This window comes from Miniopterus natalensis, chromosome 4 (assembly GCF_054644295.1).
Source record: "Miniopterus natalensis isolate mMinNat1 chromosome 4, mMinNat1.hap1, whole genome shotgun sequence".
NCBI classification, from domain to species: domain Eukaryota; kingdom Metazoa; phylum Chordata; class Mammalia; order Chiroptera; family Miniopteridae; genus Miniopterus; species Miniopterus natalensis.
This window is the reverse complement of record NC_142084.1, coordinates 57040698-57060158: the sequence shown is the minus strand read 5'-3', so window position 1 is coordinate 57060158 and position 19461 is coordinate 57040698. Positions and strand designations below refer to the sequence as shown.

At 35.5% G+C, this 19461-nt stretch overlaps 1 protein-coding gene across 3 annotated transcripts; it reads right to left on the bottom strand.

The window, feature by feature from the left end:
• Positions 1-1517: 1517 nt before the first annotated feature.
• CEP44 (centrosomal protein 44) lies at positions 1518-19106 on the bottom strand. Of its 3 annotated transcripts, XM_016200287.2 has the most exons (13): positions 19000-19106; positions 17674-17783; positions 16737-16768; positions 13141-13279; positions 10157-10304; positions 8519-8665; positions 8021-8143; positions 6466-6636; positions 5077-5283; positions 4263-4338; positions 2764-2885; positions 2468-2505; positions 1518-1738 (listed from the first exon to the last, which is right to left on the bottom strand). In XM_016200287.2, the coding sequence occupies exons 4-13, from the start codon at positions 13227-13229 to the stop codon at positions 1690-1692; spliced, it is 1170 nt and encodes a 389-aa protein (XP_016055773.1). In that variant the 5' UTR covers positions 13230-13279; positions 16737-16768; positions 17674-17783; positions 19000-19106; the 3' UTR covers positions 1518-1689. The 3 variants fall into 3 exon arrangements, with proteins under 3 accessions (XP_016055773.1, XP_016055771.2, XP_016055772.1); XM_016200285.2 differs by lacking the exons at positions 13141-13279; positions 19000-19106 and adding an exon at positions 18859-18931; XM_016200286.2 differs by lacking the exons at positions 17674-17783; positions 19000-19106 and having other exon boundaries at positions 15589-16832.
• Between the last annotated feature and the right edge of the window lie 355 nt (positions 19107-19461).

The following is a 19461-nucleotide window of genomic DNA, read 5'->3' as shown; positions in this document are numbered from 1 at the left end:
TATAATTGAAAATTTTTTAATTGTAAAAAAGAAAAAAGGAGAGGGAAGGAAGAGACAAAGAAAAGCCTTTTTCTTCTGTCTTTGCACAAGAAAACTTAAAAAATGTTTCTTTTTAAAAGAAATTGAGTTTTGCATTGAGATTTTCAAACGGAAAAATATGATCCAATGTTTTATGGGAAATCAGCCTGGCCAGCAGCACAGTTGGTTAGAGTGTCCTCCTGATACACCAAGGTTTCAGGTTCAATCTCTGATCAGGGCACATACAAGAATCAACCAATGAATGCATAAACAAGTTGAACAACAAATCGATGTTTCTCTCTCTGTGTCTCTAAAATAAAATAATACATTTATGTTTTATGGGAAATCACTTGTTCTAATAAAAGATAAAATACTTTATGTGGCATATGAACCACAAGGTGGTGCTATAATTCCATGCTGGTAATAGTATTTTTGAAGTTAATTGATAGTTTTTCTTTTAAGCTCTTGGTTTTTATAACTTTTTTAATAATCGAAAATATAAAGCTAATTGGATTTATCCTAGAAATATTCACTTAAACTCTACTAAGTGCAAGGTTTTATGCTGACTTCAAAAGCTCATAATTTTAAAAGTCTAATGACTAAGCACATGTTGGAATACTAAAAATGCTTTCATAAAAGTTATTTCTATTTAGAATTTTAACTTAATGTTTCATATGTGATGTATCAAATTACACACACATGTAATATAAGCAGACGGATAAATAATATACAATCAGATGGGCTAAATAATAAAAAAGAAAAAAATACTCATTTTCCTCCCAAGTAATGGAATCAATTATCTTGAAGATTCCCTAGGACAATTATTACATTTTTATTTATAAAGTTAAAAGATAATAATTATTTATTTAGTAATTTAAAGTAAATTTCTTTTTCCTTCTGACTTAACTTTATCTAAGACTTTTTCTCTCTCCAGAAAAATACATTACTTCCCATCACTTAAAAACAAAACAAAAACACCTCACTGTATATCTTGTAACACTGGACGGCCACCATCTGCGTCTGTGCTGCTGGTCTTAAAACGTGTTACAGAACAGGGCACTAAAACCTCAATAGTGTTTCACTTCACAGTGAACTTTCCGGCCTGCTTCTAAATACGAGAGAATCATGCCCTTACTTCCCCAAGTGTTAACTGAAAATGTGTTGCTGCTTTTTCACTAAGCATGAAATCATTGTATTTTTGTTTTATTTAATTTTCAATGAGCATTTTCAACTTTTCGTTACGACATAGTCATCAGTACAGATGGCAAAATGCTACATACGACAGCCTCCTGGGTCCAATGTGCAAGTCCCAGTTGGAGTGTTTCCAACAGGATGTAAACTATGGTCCTGAAGCCTGTACTTTCAAAAACATATTACTTAGCACACTGCCAACAAATGTCAACACAAAAATACAGTGCTGTAATGACTTCACTCTGTAAAAGAAATGCACTGGCACCTACGTTTTCCTAGGAAAAGTAAAACAGACTAAAAGCATATAATCACAGCACAAGAATATTTAAGTATTTATTCAATATTGAATGAAAAAGCTCATATACCAAATGGAATTAAAATTCTGAAAAATGTTGCAGCATATTAAAATTTATAGAGAATTCTTAAAATTTACAACATGTACAGTAGCCAAAGTCCTGGGAAAGTTCAGGTAGGAAAATTCTATAGTGAGTGATTTGAGCCTTTTAGTAACTCTGCAGTCTCTTCAAACCTGAAAAGCAATAAATAATACATCAAGTAAATACATATAGTGAAGCATAGGTTTTAAGTTGCTAAAATATGTTTTTGAGCCTAAAATAAATTTCTCTTATTTAAAATATAGTTACTGTTAATAAATTAAGTACACTATGGCCAGAAGGGAGGAATAACAAGTAGAGTAAATTAGTAGTCTTTATTTCTGGGAGCATAAGTTATTTCACAGTACTTCTCAAATTTCAAGAAATATTACAGTTTTTTAAATAGTAGGCTGCCTAACAAATACAATTTCATATTTCCTTTTAACTGTTCTTTAGATAAAGTATCATTTGCAGTAATACCTTACCAATAACTTCCTGAAAAACACTAGCAATACTTGAACAATGCTTAAAATGTCTCCACACTACCCATCTATATATATTATTTATTATTTTGATAAATCAGTTATCAAAAATAGATAATCCTCTTGATTAACTATCAACCAAAAATATCTTTGCACTCTTTAATCTGCAATTAATTCCATTAACAATGTTTTACATCACTTGTTGGAAACCAAAACAGTGACTCATCTCACAAACACATAACTGTAGGTGGATTTATTATCCACTTGAGTCCTGAAGGAAATTCCACACCTGATCGAGAGGCCTTTAAGGTTTGAAACACACATGCACATTCGACATGTACTGTAATCCAACACAATTCCCTATAGAGGAATGAATTTCTGTTGCCCCTTTCTGTTACTTACATTTTTTTCATCCTTTCCATTTTCTGGATTGTTGTTTCCTTTAATTTAAAAAGCAACAAATTTAGGCAATTTCTCAAAGTACACCATCATCAAAAATGGACCATGAACATATAAAACACAGTCTAAAACACTGCATTAAGTGCTGTTTACTTATCACAAAGAATTTTTATGAGAGATTAAGATTTACACAGTTGCACTATTTTTCTTGCCAATGACATCTACAACTAAATCTAATGCTTGCTTGTTCTCCTGACTTTAGAAAGGAAATAGTCTAAGCAGTTGCCAGTTTTTCTTACCTCTGAAATATCTTTCAAGCCACAGTAATTAACAGTTGAGGTTCTGGGAGTTGAATCTATTGATACTGTATCATAAACGGAAGACAGAGGAATGCTTACTTTCCTCTCTTTGCCTTTTCTGTCTGTGGAGAAATCAATTTTTAGGTTATCTTTTCCTTTCACAGTGGAATCAAATATCTAAAAATTTTATGTATATATGAAAGAAAAATTAACATTTTAATATAAAGTGGTTACTGATATACAGATGAGTTTTTAATATTCTTCTAATATAAACACCTAGATGTTAAAAGTGGTCAATAATAATTACAAAGGCAATATTATCTTTATCATGATAGCAATCAATTGAATAAATAGGCAAGTTAATTTATTTTTAAATATAAGCTACTAAATCATGGCATATCCTCCCTACAATTGAATCAATTACAGATCATCATAGATAAGACATGCTCCTGTCAAATCAATCAACAGGCTTGAGGACCATTTGGCTGCTAAAACAAGGACAGAAAAAAAAAATAGACACCCCTTTAAACAGTTTTATTGTAAGCCTACACAGGCAGCATCAATTAGGGAACAAAGTATTACCACATGAGGACTGAAACAACTAAAAAGACTTTTACTTTCACCTCTCATACAGCCAGTGTGTTTGTCTACTTCTCTTGCCTATTTGCTCCGTCCCCTGCTCACTCATCAGCATGCCCAGCCCAGCCTCGACATCATCTGATGTATTATCCCTGGTGTCCTAATTCCAAATTTCCAAGGGACACAAAACGTTTCGGTTCAACACCTTTTGCATTGGTATTCCTTGGATTAGGTGTCTACTCTTGATCCAATTATTTGAGCTCAGGGATGAAGATCACGTGTCACAGCTTGAAGACGAGCTACATCCCACTCTTCCGGCTATAGGCTGTTTACAGGTTACTTACTGACAAATGAATTTTCTTTTACATATATTATTTACATATGCAAAGCTGCTACTGAAGTTTAAGTTAGAAACTTGGTGATCCATTTATATTATTCTACAGCACTTAGCAATTAAAAGGGTAAAACATCTCTAAAAGTATGCAATTTTGTACACTAGAATTTATTCAACCACTATGTCATGTAAGATATGTAAGCTAGTTTTAGCAATCCTTGGCTTCAGTAGTCTGTAAGTTTACTATTTCCTTTGTTCCTAGGAGCTTTGTAGTTTCTAAAATATAAAGCTTGGCCCGGCAGGGCGTGGCTCAGCGGTTGAGTGTCGACCTACGATCCAGGCGATCGGGGTTCGATTCCCGGTCAGGGCACATGCCCGGTTGCAGGCTCAATCAATGACTCTCTCGTCATTGATGTTTCTATCTTTCTCTCCTTCTCCTTCCCTCTCTCTGAAATCAATAAAGATATATTTTTTAAAAGTAAAATAAAATATAAAGCTTGGGAATATTAAAATTACCAAATACGTATGAAAATTATTTTTGTAAACTCCTAACTATACCACCAATACTAATACCATAAGAACTTACCAAGTTTCAGACCATCCATGCCAATACCAGAGGTATAGTCTTCACTTTTTGCATAATAGTCTGTATATTCATCATTCTGGAATAATATAGTTTAGTATTTGAAATGAAATGAAAAATGTTCTTATTTTATTATTACCGTTAAGCATAAAATATAAAGATGACATGATAAATGTTTAAATATATTTAAATATTTTATTTATAAAGCAATAGATAAATATTCCTATCTATAAGAAATCTTTTAAATGTTGGACTCACTAACCTTCTTGAATTTACTAACTTTACTTTTTAGGAAGGAAAGATAGAGTAGGACCACAAATTAGAATCCTAAATATCAAGAAACAATGTCTCAGATTTGATAAGGCAATGGCAGATTTGGTAACTGTCTATAAAATTTACAATTTGATTAAAGTAAATGAGTGAGGAAAGGAAGTTCTAATTTTATTTGTTCCTGTCCTGCCAACTTCTTCTTCACCCTGCAAAACAGGCCACTTGTACTATTACAGGATATAAAATAATTTCAAGTTTTTCTTAAGCAAAAGCAAACATTATTTTACTTCATTTTAAATACTTCAAGTACTAGTAGCTCTAAAAGCTCAATTTATAGGTTTGTCAGATTATCTTATTTGATGAAGAGAAAAATAATCACCGCCACAACAGCAATAAAACAGGCCGTGTCTAAATGAGACTTCATTCCCACCAAGCATTTTCCTATTACCTAAATATTCTCTTATTTAGCATTTCCAAAGGAGTACACACAGTAACAAAAACCTCATTGTATCTGAGAAATCTTATAAATGCTACAGAAAGAAAATACCTTTTTGGACAAAAGCAATTCTGTTTCAAGAAGAGTGACACGACTTAGAAGATTGGTCCAGGTTTTTTCATCTACCATCACTTTTCCTTTCATTTTTTCTTCCAAAGAGTCTAATCTACTTTCTATCTGAGTCAGTTTCTTAAGCTTCTCTTGGCATTCAGTAAGCATAGTCCATAGTGCAGTCATCTCAGGATTAACTTTTATATCCTAAAATGATTGGAAAGATTAAAAATAATATTACACAAACTGAAATTCCTTCAAAAGTCAACAAATTTCCATTGTGTTATTTCAATAGTTACAATAGGCAATACAGCATGACAGCTGAGACTGCTACTTTTGGAGGCAGACTGCTTGGACACTTACATTAGCTCCTCTAAAATGTATGCCCTTGCGGCTTCAATTTCCTTATTAAAAAACACAACAGTTCCTACTTCATATGGTTCTTGTGAGGATTAAATAAGTTAATTTTCATAAGGTTCTTTAGAACAACACTGGGTAGTACAATAAAACTGTCACTAACAAGCTTCTTGTAACAACACCTAGCACAAAGCAAAGAGGAAATGACCAAGAGATGACAGTGCATCGAAACTGTGCAGTTTGCTATGAATAAGAAATAAGCCTAATGGCCATCTGGTAGTTTTTATAAACACCACTATACTGAGATGTATGGACGTCACAAGTCACGGAAGAAAGATAGAAAAGGGAGTTTTAGGAAAAGCAGTAAAGATTAGACACTATAACAGGGTCTGTGGCAATACAGTAATAAAAAATGTACTCTAGTTAACCAAAGAACTTATATGTATATATGCATAACGCATGGACACAGACAATAGTGCGGTGAAGGCCTGGGGGGTAGAGGGGGTCAATGGGGGAAAAAGGGGAGATATTTGTAATACTTTCAACATTAAAGATTTTATTTTTTTTTAAGAAGAAAGAAAAGGTACTCTAAGAGAGAAAAGAAAAGGACACCAAGGGCCCAAAAAGGAAAATGAAAAGGCAGTTTTTTCATTCATCAATGAATGTGCACAAAAACAGTGTACCAGTTTTTTCCATTCATCAATATAGGGACTAGGTGATAGAGAACTTTCACTGTACAAAGCAGTATATCTCTATATCTCATTAAACTAAATTCCTTGAAGATAAGGACCATCTCTTAATCATCTCTGCATTACCCATAACAACTAGCCTGGTACCGTAAACATAAGCAGTAAATATCTGTCAAGTTATAGTCAGTAAGGCTTACTGATTCTTAAGTAATAGTAACAAAGATAACATGTTGTGATTAATAATTCAACAGGCTAGAGATGTTCCAAAGTTTAGATGATGAAGTAATCGTGTACATCGAAGTAAGAAATATTGGCATGTGTTAGAGAAGTCTCAGATTCTTACTTGTTGCTCACACTTGATTTCAGGGACCTTTTCTTCAAGAATCTTTATTTTAGTATCTTTTAAGTCACACACAGCAAATACTTGATTCACATCTGTTACTGTACTTAACATATCGTCAGGAATGTTAACATCATCTTCATTGTAGAGGTGACGGATCACCAGAGCTTTCTTCTGCACAGAGAAAAATATGTCGGAGCTGTTCCAGTGTTTTCCTCACACAATTATCTTAAACATACAGTCACTTTGCAAAGGAACATCTTATCTTTGAGGTTTACAAAAGCTTAAAGTACCACATATATTTATCAAATATTAAGCTATTAATATTAGTATTTTATGTGTAATGACGAAATTGTGGTTATGATCTTTTAAATTATTCTTTTTTAAAAAAAATACATCTTTACTGATTTCAGAGAGAGGAAAGGAGAAGGAGATAAAGAGATAGAAACATCAATGATGAGAGAGTCACTGATCAGCCGCCTCCTGCACGCCCCCAACTGGGGATCAAGCCCGCAACCCGGGCATGTGCCCTGACCAGGAATCAAACCCTGATTGCCTGGATCCTAGGTAAACGCTCAACCGTTGAGCCACACCCGGCCAGGCAAATCATTCTTATATATTAGAAAAAAATTGAGATATCTCTTCAATGATTCCTGAGATTTGTTTCAAATTGTTTCAGGTTTGGGGGAAAGATGCTGGGAAAGTTAACAAAGATGCAACAAGATTAGCAAGGAGTTGATGTGCTGCTGAAACTGGGAGCGAGGACTTTTGTAAATATTTGAAATGGTCCATAATAAAAAGGTGTTTTTTTGTTTTGTTTTTCATAATAAAAAGTTATTTTAAAAACAATTTCATCATAAATAATCAAGAACTAGCTCTGTGCATAGGACTCATTACAATTTTTAAAAATTAAACAAACCAGAAAATATCAGCCCTTCCTCTAACAATTCAAACTTAATAATGACAAAGGAAAAGCCCTGAGAGTAAAGAGTAGGCCAAACAATGCATTTATACAGGACTCATTCGGCCACAGGTGCTGAAAGCAGGTAAGGGCAGGGAAGATAACCCATCAGCGAAGAGAAGATATTTAAAACACTAACTCCAAACCAGATTATAGGCTTGGGACCTAGCAATCACTGGATACTTCACCTTTCTGATAGAGAAAGAAGAACCCAGGTAAATGAGTGACCATGACCTGTAACTAACGGTACGCTCTTTCTATGTTCCCGTGTTGCAGGAAGACTAGATACACAATGAGGAGTAACTGCTCATGAGCACAGGATACAACCTTCCTAAATCATTGCTACTGTACCTGGGAAACAAGCGGAAATGGTAATTAGAAATGTAAGGAGATGGAGAAATGTAAGGAGATGTAGTTATCCTCTCCTCATAACTTCTGGAAGACTCCCCACATCACATATGGCATGCACTGGTAACAAGTCCTTACGGTATCTCTAACTAGACTGTTTTACCAGCTGCTGGTTAAAAAAATGAACCTTGTACTTTGGATTAATTAGGTAACTCTTAATACTATGATACGAGCTCTGCATTTTCCAACCTTTCCTGAAGTCATAAACCTGCTAGTGATGTCAATGCCACCAGGCTCTGTACATGTCTTCTCACTGCTTGAAGAAGCTTCTGACTTAACAGAACTGACTTTCTTTCTTTGTTGTGATAGAGGCTAAAAAAAAAAGTACGAAGACATAAAAAACTTTGTGAAAGCATGATGTATATTTAAATTCTATTCTCTTTTTAATTTTTATACATGGACTATAACCATCAAATAATGAGTCTATGAAACTACATGACTTTTGAAAACTAAGAAGTGACAAAAATGCACTGTTTAAACAGTTAGTTTAGGACTACTAGCTCCAAGTTACAAATGTGTAAATACAAGTAACTAGTATGTAAAGCAAACACCAGGTATTATAAGGTTACACAAATCTGTGAATAATGCAGTAATTATACTATGTATTAATTAGTTGTCTTGGGTATTGATTTTATACATTAAAATACTGGCCACTTAGCATAAGTTAAAATCTATTAAGAAAATTACCTTCTCAAGGCAACTCAACTCCTTGTGCTTTCTCATCACACAATTCAAAATATCACAGATAATTTGGATTTTCCATTCTGCAAATCCACATTGGAGAAACTGCTTTTTTGTCAAGATTGGTTTATAATTAAATTGATCACGAAGAAGCTATAAAGAGGGAATAGGTCAACAAAAAAAATCGGAACAATCTCTTTCTTTCTTTCTTTCTTTCCCTTCCTTCCTTTCCTCCCTCCCTCCTTTCCTCCCTCCCTCCTTCCCTCCCTCCCTCCCTCCCTCCCTCCCTCCCTCCCTTCCTTTCATCCTTACCCGAGGATATTTTTTCCATTGCTCTTCCAGAGAAAGTGGAAGAGAAAGAGAGGGAGAGAGAGAGAGAAACATTGATGTGAGAGAGACACATCAATTGGCTGCTTCCTGCATGTGGCCAGGGCAAGGGATTGAGCCTGCAACCGAGGTACGTGCCCTTGGCTAGAATTGAACCTGGGGCCCTTCAGTCCACAGGCCAATGCTCTAACCACTGAGCAAAACTGGTGAGGGTGGGAACACTCTCTTTCAAAAATCCAAAATAACAAATTTAGTACCTTTCACTAAAAGGTACTAAAGAGATTTAGAGGGGTGGTTCGAGTCATGACCAGGTAGGAGAGGTATCTAGGTAGAAAATAGGTAGCTAAGAATATACCAAAAATAGATGGCTGTCCAAAGAGATGGAAAAATATAGCCAATGATCAGAAAGTTCAAATATCCTAACAGGTACTAGAAATACACCTCAGCTCACTATAGAATAAAAAATACCACACCAGATGTCAGAAAAACATAGTTCTATATGCTTATAATTTTTCCCCTACATAATTTTTTAGACAAGTCAGTAAGTCTCTGAGTTTCAATTTCTCATTTGTAAAATGAGAGTAATAGACTAGACCAGTAATTTTCAAAATCTACTCTTGAACCCTAGCATTTCTCAGAAGTGCCTCTTAGGCTTCCACAGAAGTCTTCCAGGTGAAAGATAAAGAAAGGAAAGATTAAACAGAGAATCTATACACAGAAACTCTACATATTTCATCAAATGCAACTTACTACTTAAAAAAGAAAAGAAAAATACTTGATTTGATAAATGGGTTTTACCATTCTTTTAAAAGTTTAAGAAAACTAGAGTACTTGAGCAAAAATTAATGATAAGTAGGGTTTTTAAAAAATCCAATATGAGATTAAGTGCAGTGTACATAATACAAGTGTATTTTAAATACTAGGGCAGATATAAGACATGGTCCCAGGCCACAAAGGAACATAAAACCTCAGTCAAAGCTGTAGTTCCATCTTACAAACAACTAAATTAACTCAAAATTCTATGAAGTACAAACTTTACTCAATAAAACCACATTTCTCTCTAACTTCTGCCATAAAAGAGGACAAATGATAACCAATGACAAATGTTTACCAGTTGTCATATTTAATAGAGTACAAAACAACGCAAACTTCAATTACATCTTGATTGCAATAGGGACTGCATTTAAATGAGGTAATGCATATGAAAATACTGGCAGCTATACATGCTGCATATATTTAAGACATTATTAAAAAAACATTAATTTTAAAAAACCATCAATGACTTCTAAAACAATTATTTCATAAACTCAAACATACCTTATACACAGTATCTATAAAGCGCAAGTCATTCTTTGCTATGAGCTCTACATTGGATTCCATCAGAAGTTCTGCTACATAAGGTGAATATGAAGTAAGGGAATAGCTGATGATGGGCAAAGAGGCTGCTGTTTCTCCCTTAACCAAACTGTTGGGGGAGAAAGAAAAAGATTTTTAATGAGCATAATTCCACAAAGTTGGGTAATCAGGGAAATAGAAGAATCATTGTCAATAATTTATAATAACACTATAGCCATAATAATTAAGTGATGCACAAGACCCTTTAGATTCTATCCCCTACACTAAATCAATCTAGCCCAAGTACTATGAAATTCTATTATTCATCTGCTCAAACACAATAGCTCTTTAATGTCAATAGAAAATCTAGTACATTTTCTCCTAATAAACAAATGTACCATCTTACAGTGCTCAAGTACATTTTATGCTCTTGCAAACACTTTTTACCTTACCTGTGCTTTTTACCACAAGCTGCAAAGGTGAAACCTTATGAATTCTAAGTTATAGATGAGGAAAACAGGGCTGAGGTATTGTAACTAGGCTGACCATTATCTTTTGCCTGTATCAGGCCCCTTTGAAATCTGTACCTTATTAGATATGCTAATTCCTCCAGTCTAGAAAGGCATCCCACTGTTCTCTGCCTGCTATTCATTCCTCATAGCTCATGTGTCAGATATTAAGCTTTCCATGAGGCCATTCTCAACGTTCTGTGCCATATTTCTCTCCCAAGATGACTCCCGGGCTATTCAGTATCTGATGCCTCATGCTCTGTCTTGTAAAGTTTGCTAATTGTCTGTACATATGAATCTCATTTTCTCTATGTGAAGTAGCTTCACAGATTCTCCCACAACAAAGCACAGGAGAGATTGCTTCAATTATCTAGTTATATTTGTTCAATTGAAGTAATAATGCCCTTACATAAAACGTTTGTTTTCCACAAAATTCAAGATGTATATAAATCTCCCTATTCTCACCCCAATTTTTTTTTTAATAAGGCAGAGAAGAAGTATGTGATGATAGCATTACAATTTGTTTTTCAGAACAAATATAAATGGTTTCTTTTTCATGTTCATGGGTACAATAATATTTTACCCAGCGAGAAAACTGTTCTGACAACCTTGTCTACCTGTAAGACAGTTTAAAAAAGGGAAACAAAAAATATACTTTTGAACAACAAAAACTGTCCTATTTTATGCACATTATGAACGGAAGACAGCCAGGTCTGCATTTAACATCTCTTATATAAAACAATCTAAAAAACCCTGGTTATCTAATTTCTATGGACTTTGATTAGAAACAGTGAGAAAAACAGGTATTATGAACTGGCATATGAAAACAAAAAACAGCAAGTTACACGAAAAAATTTTTAAATGGAAAAAAGTAGAAAGAATAAAAATATGTGTGTATGGGGCTGTGTGCGTATGTGAGGGTGGCAATCTGAAGGAGCAGCAGCAAGTAGCATTACTTGTCTTAACAGACCCTGCAAATATTACTATATTATGAAACAATCTAAAAAGTGTTTTTAATGCCACTCTTGGGTCAATAAGAAAATCAAATGTTTAAACAGTGTACTCAAAAGAAAGGAAAATAATCAGCATCTTTTAGAATTATCCCTATACAAAATGTATTTTTAAATGTTGATGGTTAAGCCCAGCCAATGTGGCGCAGGGGTTGAGTATTGAACCCTGAACCAGGAAGTCATGGTTCAATTCCCAGTCAGGGGACATGCCCAGGATTGTGCACTTGATCTCCAGTAGGGGGCGTGCAGGAGGCAGCTAATGGATGATTCTCTCTCATCACTGATGTTTCTATCTCTCTCTCCCTCTCACTTCCTCTCTGAAATCAATTAAAAATATATATATATATATATATATATTTTACAATGTCGATGGTTAAGGTAAAGAGAAAACTTGGGTATGCAAACTGGTTAAGTCCCAGCAAGACTAGACAGTAGAGATTTCCCTCTTTTGAGGAACCAACCTGACTGTGGAAGCATACTATAGAATACCTTCTGCTTCTCATATGTCTGTAATAACAGTCACTAGAGTTCAACTTTTACCTTGCTCTCCTCACTATCCTTTCATTCATAGTGGTCTCTTGATGTTAACTCTCCCTAGTATATAATCAGAACATCCATTTTTATATGTAAAGCCCATTATTCCAGGATTCTACTTGACAGCTGGTTTAACAAAGACTCACTCTACTACTTGACCACGTACCTAATCTGGACCTCTCCTTTGATAGTCAATGAATAAATGTCTAAGTAGCTTCTAATATGTGCCGGGCATCATTCTAGATAGGGGGATGCTACTGTGAACAAAACTAAGTACTAGATGTCAGCTTATTTCCTAGAGGAGGAAATATTTAATCAATGAATACCCTAGGTAAGAAGAAATAGAAGTATTAAGGGATAGAAGATGACAGGAATACCATATTAGATTGGCATAAATATAGAAGAAATGTATGCTGCTACATTCTACAAAAGCAAGTACGTCACACTTGGAAAGTGGAAACTAAAGCAAAACGTTCAAAGTGGGGTCTGTTATATGAGTTAGCTGCTTAATCTTCAGGCAAGGTATAAGTTGTCATAAGAAATCTATTAAGTAGAATCTTCTAAATCATAAAGAGATACTATCCAACTGGATGTGAGAGGATGGTAAGTCATATAATTAATGAACTCATATTTCTACGAGTTTAATAGTTGTACAATGACCATACCTTATAGTGATGTCTATTTTATTGCTACTTCTAAAAGGTGTTTTAAATCTCTAGTTGGACTCCTTAAAATTCATACTTAGGAAAAAACTCCTACGAAAATTCTGTTTTCTAAAAGATTTTAATCACTTCAAGGAAAATGTTAAAAGCGCCCAGATAAAATCAGTGTCTTTCTTTAGATACTCCCATGTCAAATACTATATCAAATCATTACCAAAAAGATTACAAATAAGTTTTATATTCCAGCTTACCCTACACAATCCACCTCTTGAGGATAATTTAGTGAGCGAAGCACTTGTTCTAGGTTCCGTAAGCTTCTCTTTAAGTCGCCTGTTGCCATTATTTAACATTACATTTAGCTCCAGCTTTTGAAATAATCTAATATTTCATCTAAAAGTAAAAATCCATAAAATACTAGTTAAATCTGTGTGTTTTTGAAGCTTCTCTATTCTATTTTGTTTACATCTTACAGGCACTTACCATATTTATCTTATCTCAGCTATTTTTTGCCTAACTTATCTTGCCTACTGGTCCAGTACTACCTAGTATATACCATATATTAGTGAATATAAGGTACACTTTTTTCCCAAATATTTTTTCCTTATAAAAGAAGTTTGCCTTATGTTCATGTTCTTGCAATGTGTCTCATATGATACTCTCCCAGATACTTTATTTTGAACAACAAAGTACCATTGTGAAGACACATCAACCTGAAATAGTCTCTATCAATGACTATTGTGGATACTTATAAAGGCTACGTTAAAAATCAGTAAAAAAATGAAGACAGAAACTTAGCATAGATTTAGTCATTCCCAGGACTCTAACCTCACACAGTTGCCAATAAGGTGCTTTAGTTAAAAAATAAATGATTAAAAACCATATATACTCGTCAGGGCAAAGAGAACTAGAGGGATTCCACATGAAGAAGTATCAACAAAATTTTGAAAGATGGAAAGCAGATGGATGAGTGATAACTAACCTAGCAGAGCAGACAGGCCAATCCCATCTGTCTATTTAGGAGAGAACCAACAAAAGTAAGATAGGTTCAGAAGTGAGGGGCCTCTTACAGTTCCGCAAGGGGTAAGGCCAAGGGGTGTTGAAATAAGAATGATTATTTGAAAGTTCATACAAGGATCTGCCAAATCCTAGATTCTTCCTTTCCCTCTTTCTGACATACAACTTGCTCAGCTAGGCAACTACCTCTCTGTTTCCCTGGGTTTAGCTGTCCTCTAGTTTATAAAGTTGTTTTCCATGTATATATGAATTAGTTCCAATACTTTTATACATATACACTGGAATTGAACAGTTAAGTTAGTGGATGGCTGAATAGTGGGAGCCACACTTCTCAACGCTGGAGTGAGAATTTACAGATAAGCAAGAGGAGACGACTAGAATAAACCATCCCTAATGGATTACTCAGAGACATCAGTATGAATCCATTTTAGCTTAATATAGATACAGAAAGTTTCATACTGAAATATTCATAAATATGTGGATATAGACAGCTTAGTATACACACATATATTTCCTTTTTCTGCCAGCTGAAAGTGACTAAAAGCAACAACACCTCAGTAGCAAAGAGCACAGATGGCACCCAGATCTTGGTGTGTAATGCTATTCTCCAATAAAAGGAACCAGGGCTCCCTGGAGAAACACCCAATTGTAGAACAGGGGCAGGAAATATGCAAAATGAACCTGAAGCATTTTGTAGTTCCAGAAAGTAAGAAAGTATGCACAAAACAAACAAACCAATCGGACACTGATGGTAGTATGTCAAAAGGACAAGGAATTAAATGGAACAGCTTCTAACAGTCAAAGCTAAAACAATTTGAACAAAATTAATAAAATAGCATCAAATTATTACCCAAGGAATAAAACAAAACAAAAAAATCAATTAGTATAATTCAATACATTAACAAAGGAAAAATCTTATAACCATTTCAATAAATGCAGAATAAGCATTTGATAAAATTCAACACCCACTCACTATGTAATTCTTACAGCATTAGAAATAGAAGGGAACTGGCTGCCATTTGATAAAGGTTATCTACAGAACTCTCTTGCTAACATCATACATCACAATAGTGACATATTGAAAACTTTCTTCCTGAGATTGGGAATGAGGCAGGCTTATCTAGTCTCCTCATTTCTATTCAACATTGTACTAGAGGTGGTAGGTAGTACAAAAGGGCAATAAAAAGAAACAAAAGGAATAAAGACTAAAAAGGATGAAATAAAAATGTCATTATTCACAGATAACTGTATATGAGAAAAATCAAAAGAAATAAGTAAATTTAGCAAGGTTGCTGGATAGAAGGCCAACTGTATTTCCCTGTATTCCCCAAATAATTAAAAAATGTTTTAAAATTATGTATGTATAAATAATTCAGTATAGCCTCAATAATCATAAACATGTGAATAACTCTAGAAAATACACGAACAAAGACCTCAAAACAAACAAAATAAACCATAAAACTCTATTGAGATATATTAAAGTAGCCCTAAATAGAAGAGGTATGCTCCTTGATCAAGGATCGGAAGATTCAATATGCTGAGCCATAGATTCAATGCATTCCCTCATCCCTCCCCCCACCATCTCTGCAGTTTTCCTTAGGTGGAAATTGATAAGTTGAGCCTAAAATTTATATCAAGTGCAAAAGATAAAGGATAACTATCAAGATCAAAATTGGAGGACTTACTGACTGGATATCAAGAGTGAGATGTACAAATAGAACAGAATAGAGTCCAGAAACAGACCATGCATATATTGACACTAGATTTATGGTAAACTTGATGCTGAGTAGACCCGGAGAAAGGATGGTCTTTTTCCATAAATGATACTTTGTCAACTGAATATTCAGATGGAATAAATAAAACTTGAACCCCTGATGTAAAGGGTACCTCACATCCGTCACAAAATTAATTTCAGGTTTGTTGAAGATCTAAATGTAAAATAAAAGATGACCAGATTTTCTGGAGATCACAGAAGAAAATAATCTTTATGAGCTTCAGGTACAGAAGGATTGCTTATAACTGACAAAATGAAACACATTAAAATTAGTAACTTCTGTTCATCGAAAGACACCTTTAAGAGAGCAGAAAGATAAGCCATTGAGTGGGAGATGATGCTGTCATATATATAAAACCAACAAAAAGATTCATATCTACGAGTTTGTAAAGAAATTCCTACAAAGCAATAAGAAAAAGAAAGACAACTCAATAGAAAGAGGGGAAAGAGACCGGAACAGGAACTTAACAGAAGAGTAAACATGTGAAATGATAGTCAATCTGATCAATTTTTAGGAAATTTCAAAGTAAATAAAAAAATGTGAGGCTGTAGAAAATCTGAAACCCACAGAATGCTGTGAAAGGGTAAATTAGTAGTTACTTTGGAAAATTTATTGGCGATATCTACTAAAGTGGATATATATAGGGCCTATGAGACAGAAATACTACTCCAAAAAGTATGTATGACAATAACATGTGTTTATATATGTGTGTGCACCAAAAGACATGAAAAATATTTGACATTTTAAATAAAAAGGTTCATTTTATTAAAATCCCAAAGATGATAATACCATGGAATTATATTTTTAAATGATTCTTTTTATTACATGTGGTAGTGCTTTTGTTAGATTCTCAAAAAAAGGTTATTCCCATAAAATAAATAGATTTTTAAAAAATGATTAAGAACCTCTTCTAGGAAGAGATGAAAGAGATACAGTTTATCTAAACTATAAGTCTAGTCAGCCAGTAAGGCAAAGTTCAATAACACACCACATTTAAAAATATCTATTTGTGACTGTCCATGGACACTTTATAGAAGGGAAATAATATAAAACAATACCTTGAGTAATGAATCCTCTGGGAATGAAGCTCCTTTAAAGTGAAGTCATTGACATTAAAAACAAAACAGAACAATTCATACATCAGGAGAAGTAGAGCTAGATGATCTTTAGCCCCGAGTCAACATTCCAGCAGTTGCCCAGGATACAAATCACCTCCTCACACACCTTCTCTCTATCTGTACATAACTAGAGGAATAAGGCTAACAATGTGCAAAATCCTAAGTTTAGTAAGGTTTCTAGTTTAAACCCCTAGCCACCCAATTCTGAGCCCTTTCTCCATTTTAGAAGCACAGTATCTTCCTGATCCAAGTCTCCTTTCCTTTATTAACATGGTAAAGAACAGGTTATTGGGTATATTTTTTATACACTCATGCGTGTGTTTTAGTTACTATTTTTCAACCAAACATTTACATTTTTAGGCAGCAGGAATTTCAGATATTGTCAAATGGAAGATAACTAGAAAAAAAGGAAGTAATCCTCAAATCACATTATAAAAAATACTGGCTAAAAAGGCAAACCTTATTTAACATCATTTTGTATGACTGGGTATGGACAGATGGAACCTATGGAAGCAGTAAGAGAGGTGACTTCCCATGACCAGCCTTTACTTCCCAGGGAAAGATGAAGTGGGAACTAATCTGGCTGTAACTGCAAAAAATATATATTCTTAGATATTGTCATTAGCAAATATAGTAGGTCTGAGCTTGTTTTAAGACCCATCTATCATAATTCTTCTAGGGGCACCTTTTCCCCTAAGACATTCTATAACTTTAATATAAATTGTATTTCTTCCCACAGACTTCCTTTAATCCTTCCAGACGTATATTCCATCTTTCCAGTACATGTAATTTCATTTTATTGAACGCTTTATGGTATCTTTCCGTCTTTCCTTTCTCTGAAGTTCTGGAACATATATTAATGTCTCAGTATGTCTACCTCTGGTAATGGAATTTCCGACAACAAAGTATGTTTCTGGAACACATCATCTTCAGTACCAGCAGAATAAATATTTTGAAGAAGGGTAAGGCAACAAGTACAGCTTGGATCTGTAGGTGAAGGAGACAGGATAGAAAAAATAGAGGGATAAAATATTATAGAAAATTATAGAAAAATTAGTTACTGTCTACAGTTTCATGAAAGGCTTTACTGAGTCTATACAAAATTAAAATATTAAAAGAAGTCAATCTATGACTTAAGAACATTTTCTCATAGTTCTTTCAGAGATGAAAAATAACAATGTATAACCCTTATCAAAGGAAATTAAAAGAAGAAATTCGCTATTACTCATAGCTTGTTAGCATAGATTCAACCATTAAGATGGTCTCAATATTGCTCTCTAGCTTCCTCCAGAGAGCTCTCCCTGCAAGTCAGGTGGGCCCAACTGAACTCCGCTTTTAGCCCAGCTAGACCTCATGGCTGGTGGGTGCCTCAGTGATGCCTCCCAACGGAAGCCGTTGAGCTCAGAATGTTTTTTGTTCAGAATGAAGCGACCGCGCTGACTGTAACGATTACGGCCGATGACTTAAGTTTGTGACATTGCTCATAACGCCAGATAGTATCCAAAAACTGTGTATCAAAAATAGAGTAGAGATGAGGAAAACTTAAGTTTATAAAACTTTTCGCAAAAGACATTAGGGAAATACTGCTCTGAGAGATAAGGAGAAAGGTCTGGGAACGAAAACATTGAGAAAATTGGGGGGAAAACAAAGGAAGTAAGGGACAAGGACTGAGCCCAGGAAGACTGCTGCGTTCACATGTAAAACTGTTAAAAGGCCTGGATAATTTTAGAGTGACAGTCAAGTATAGCCCTAATTTCGAAATCAAAATGTCAAGATTGATGATTTTTTTTTTCCATACCGAGGGAAAAATCAATAGTCTTCTAGGGAAGCAGAAAAATATTGAAACGCCAGGGAAATGCAAGCGAGGAAAACACCCACTACTTTCATCTCTCCCTTCTCGTCATTATCTCCGAGGAGGGGGTCGCTCCTTGGCTCAGAGGATCCAACAGGAGGGATCAGTCTATAACCTCCCGCCTGTACCCCACAACCTAACCTCAGGCGATGACCCTGCCTACTTCGTTATTACAAAGGGACGTGCCAGTTGGGTATAGAGCCAACTCACAAATGGGGCGCTCCTCCCTCCGCTTGACCTCAAAGGAGGAAAAGACAGACCTGGTCATTCGCTCCCACCCGGTAAGGGCATCGGAGAGAGGAGGCCCCAGCCCAGCCTAAGGGGCAGCCTCGCTAGCTGCCCGGGGCTCACCCAGCAGCGGCGGAGCAAAGGAGCGGGCTCCGAAAGCGAGAGGAGGAGGCCGCCTAGGCAACCGGAGAGAGCCGCCCGGGCCCAGCCTCCAGAAACGGGTCCCCGGCGGCCGCACGCCTGCGCCCGGGGACGCTTCTCGCGCCGGCCGTTTGTATCTGCAACAGCGGGTCGAAGCGCGCCACGCAGCGCGGCAAACCTTCAAAGCAGCAGGCTCCCCAGAGCTCCTCGATTCCTTGCTGCAGATTCCACACCACTTCCGTCCACACCCCCGAGGACGCCGACACTGCGGAGGGCCTTCTCCACGGCCACTCCGATCCCAAGCTGCAGGGTGGAACTCGGCCTACTGTTGATGCTCGGAGTGGCTCGGGATGCCAAGTGGGAAACAGGGACTCTGTAACGAATCGTAAACGGCGGACATAAAAATGCTTTCTCTTTAAGGCTCAGACCCCGAACGTCACTTCC

Bases quoted from the DNA above. Each gene is read 5' to 3' on its own strand.
- CEP44 (XM_016200285.2), bottom strand. From the start codon at position 18,916: ATGACCAGGTCTGTCTTTTCCTCCTTTGAGGTCAAGCGGAGGGAGGAG. The intron at 6,637-8,020 runs GTTGGAAAATGC...TTCTCTGTGCAG, and splicing joins GGTTTATGACTTCAGGAAAG to AAGAAAGCTCTGGTGATCCG. The intron at 5,284-6,465 runs GTAAGAATCTGA...CAATCATTTTAG, and splicing joins AAATCAAGTGTGAGCAACAA to GATATAAAAGTTAATCCTGA.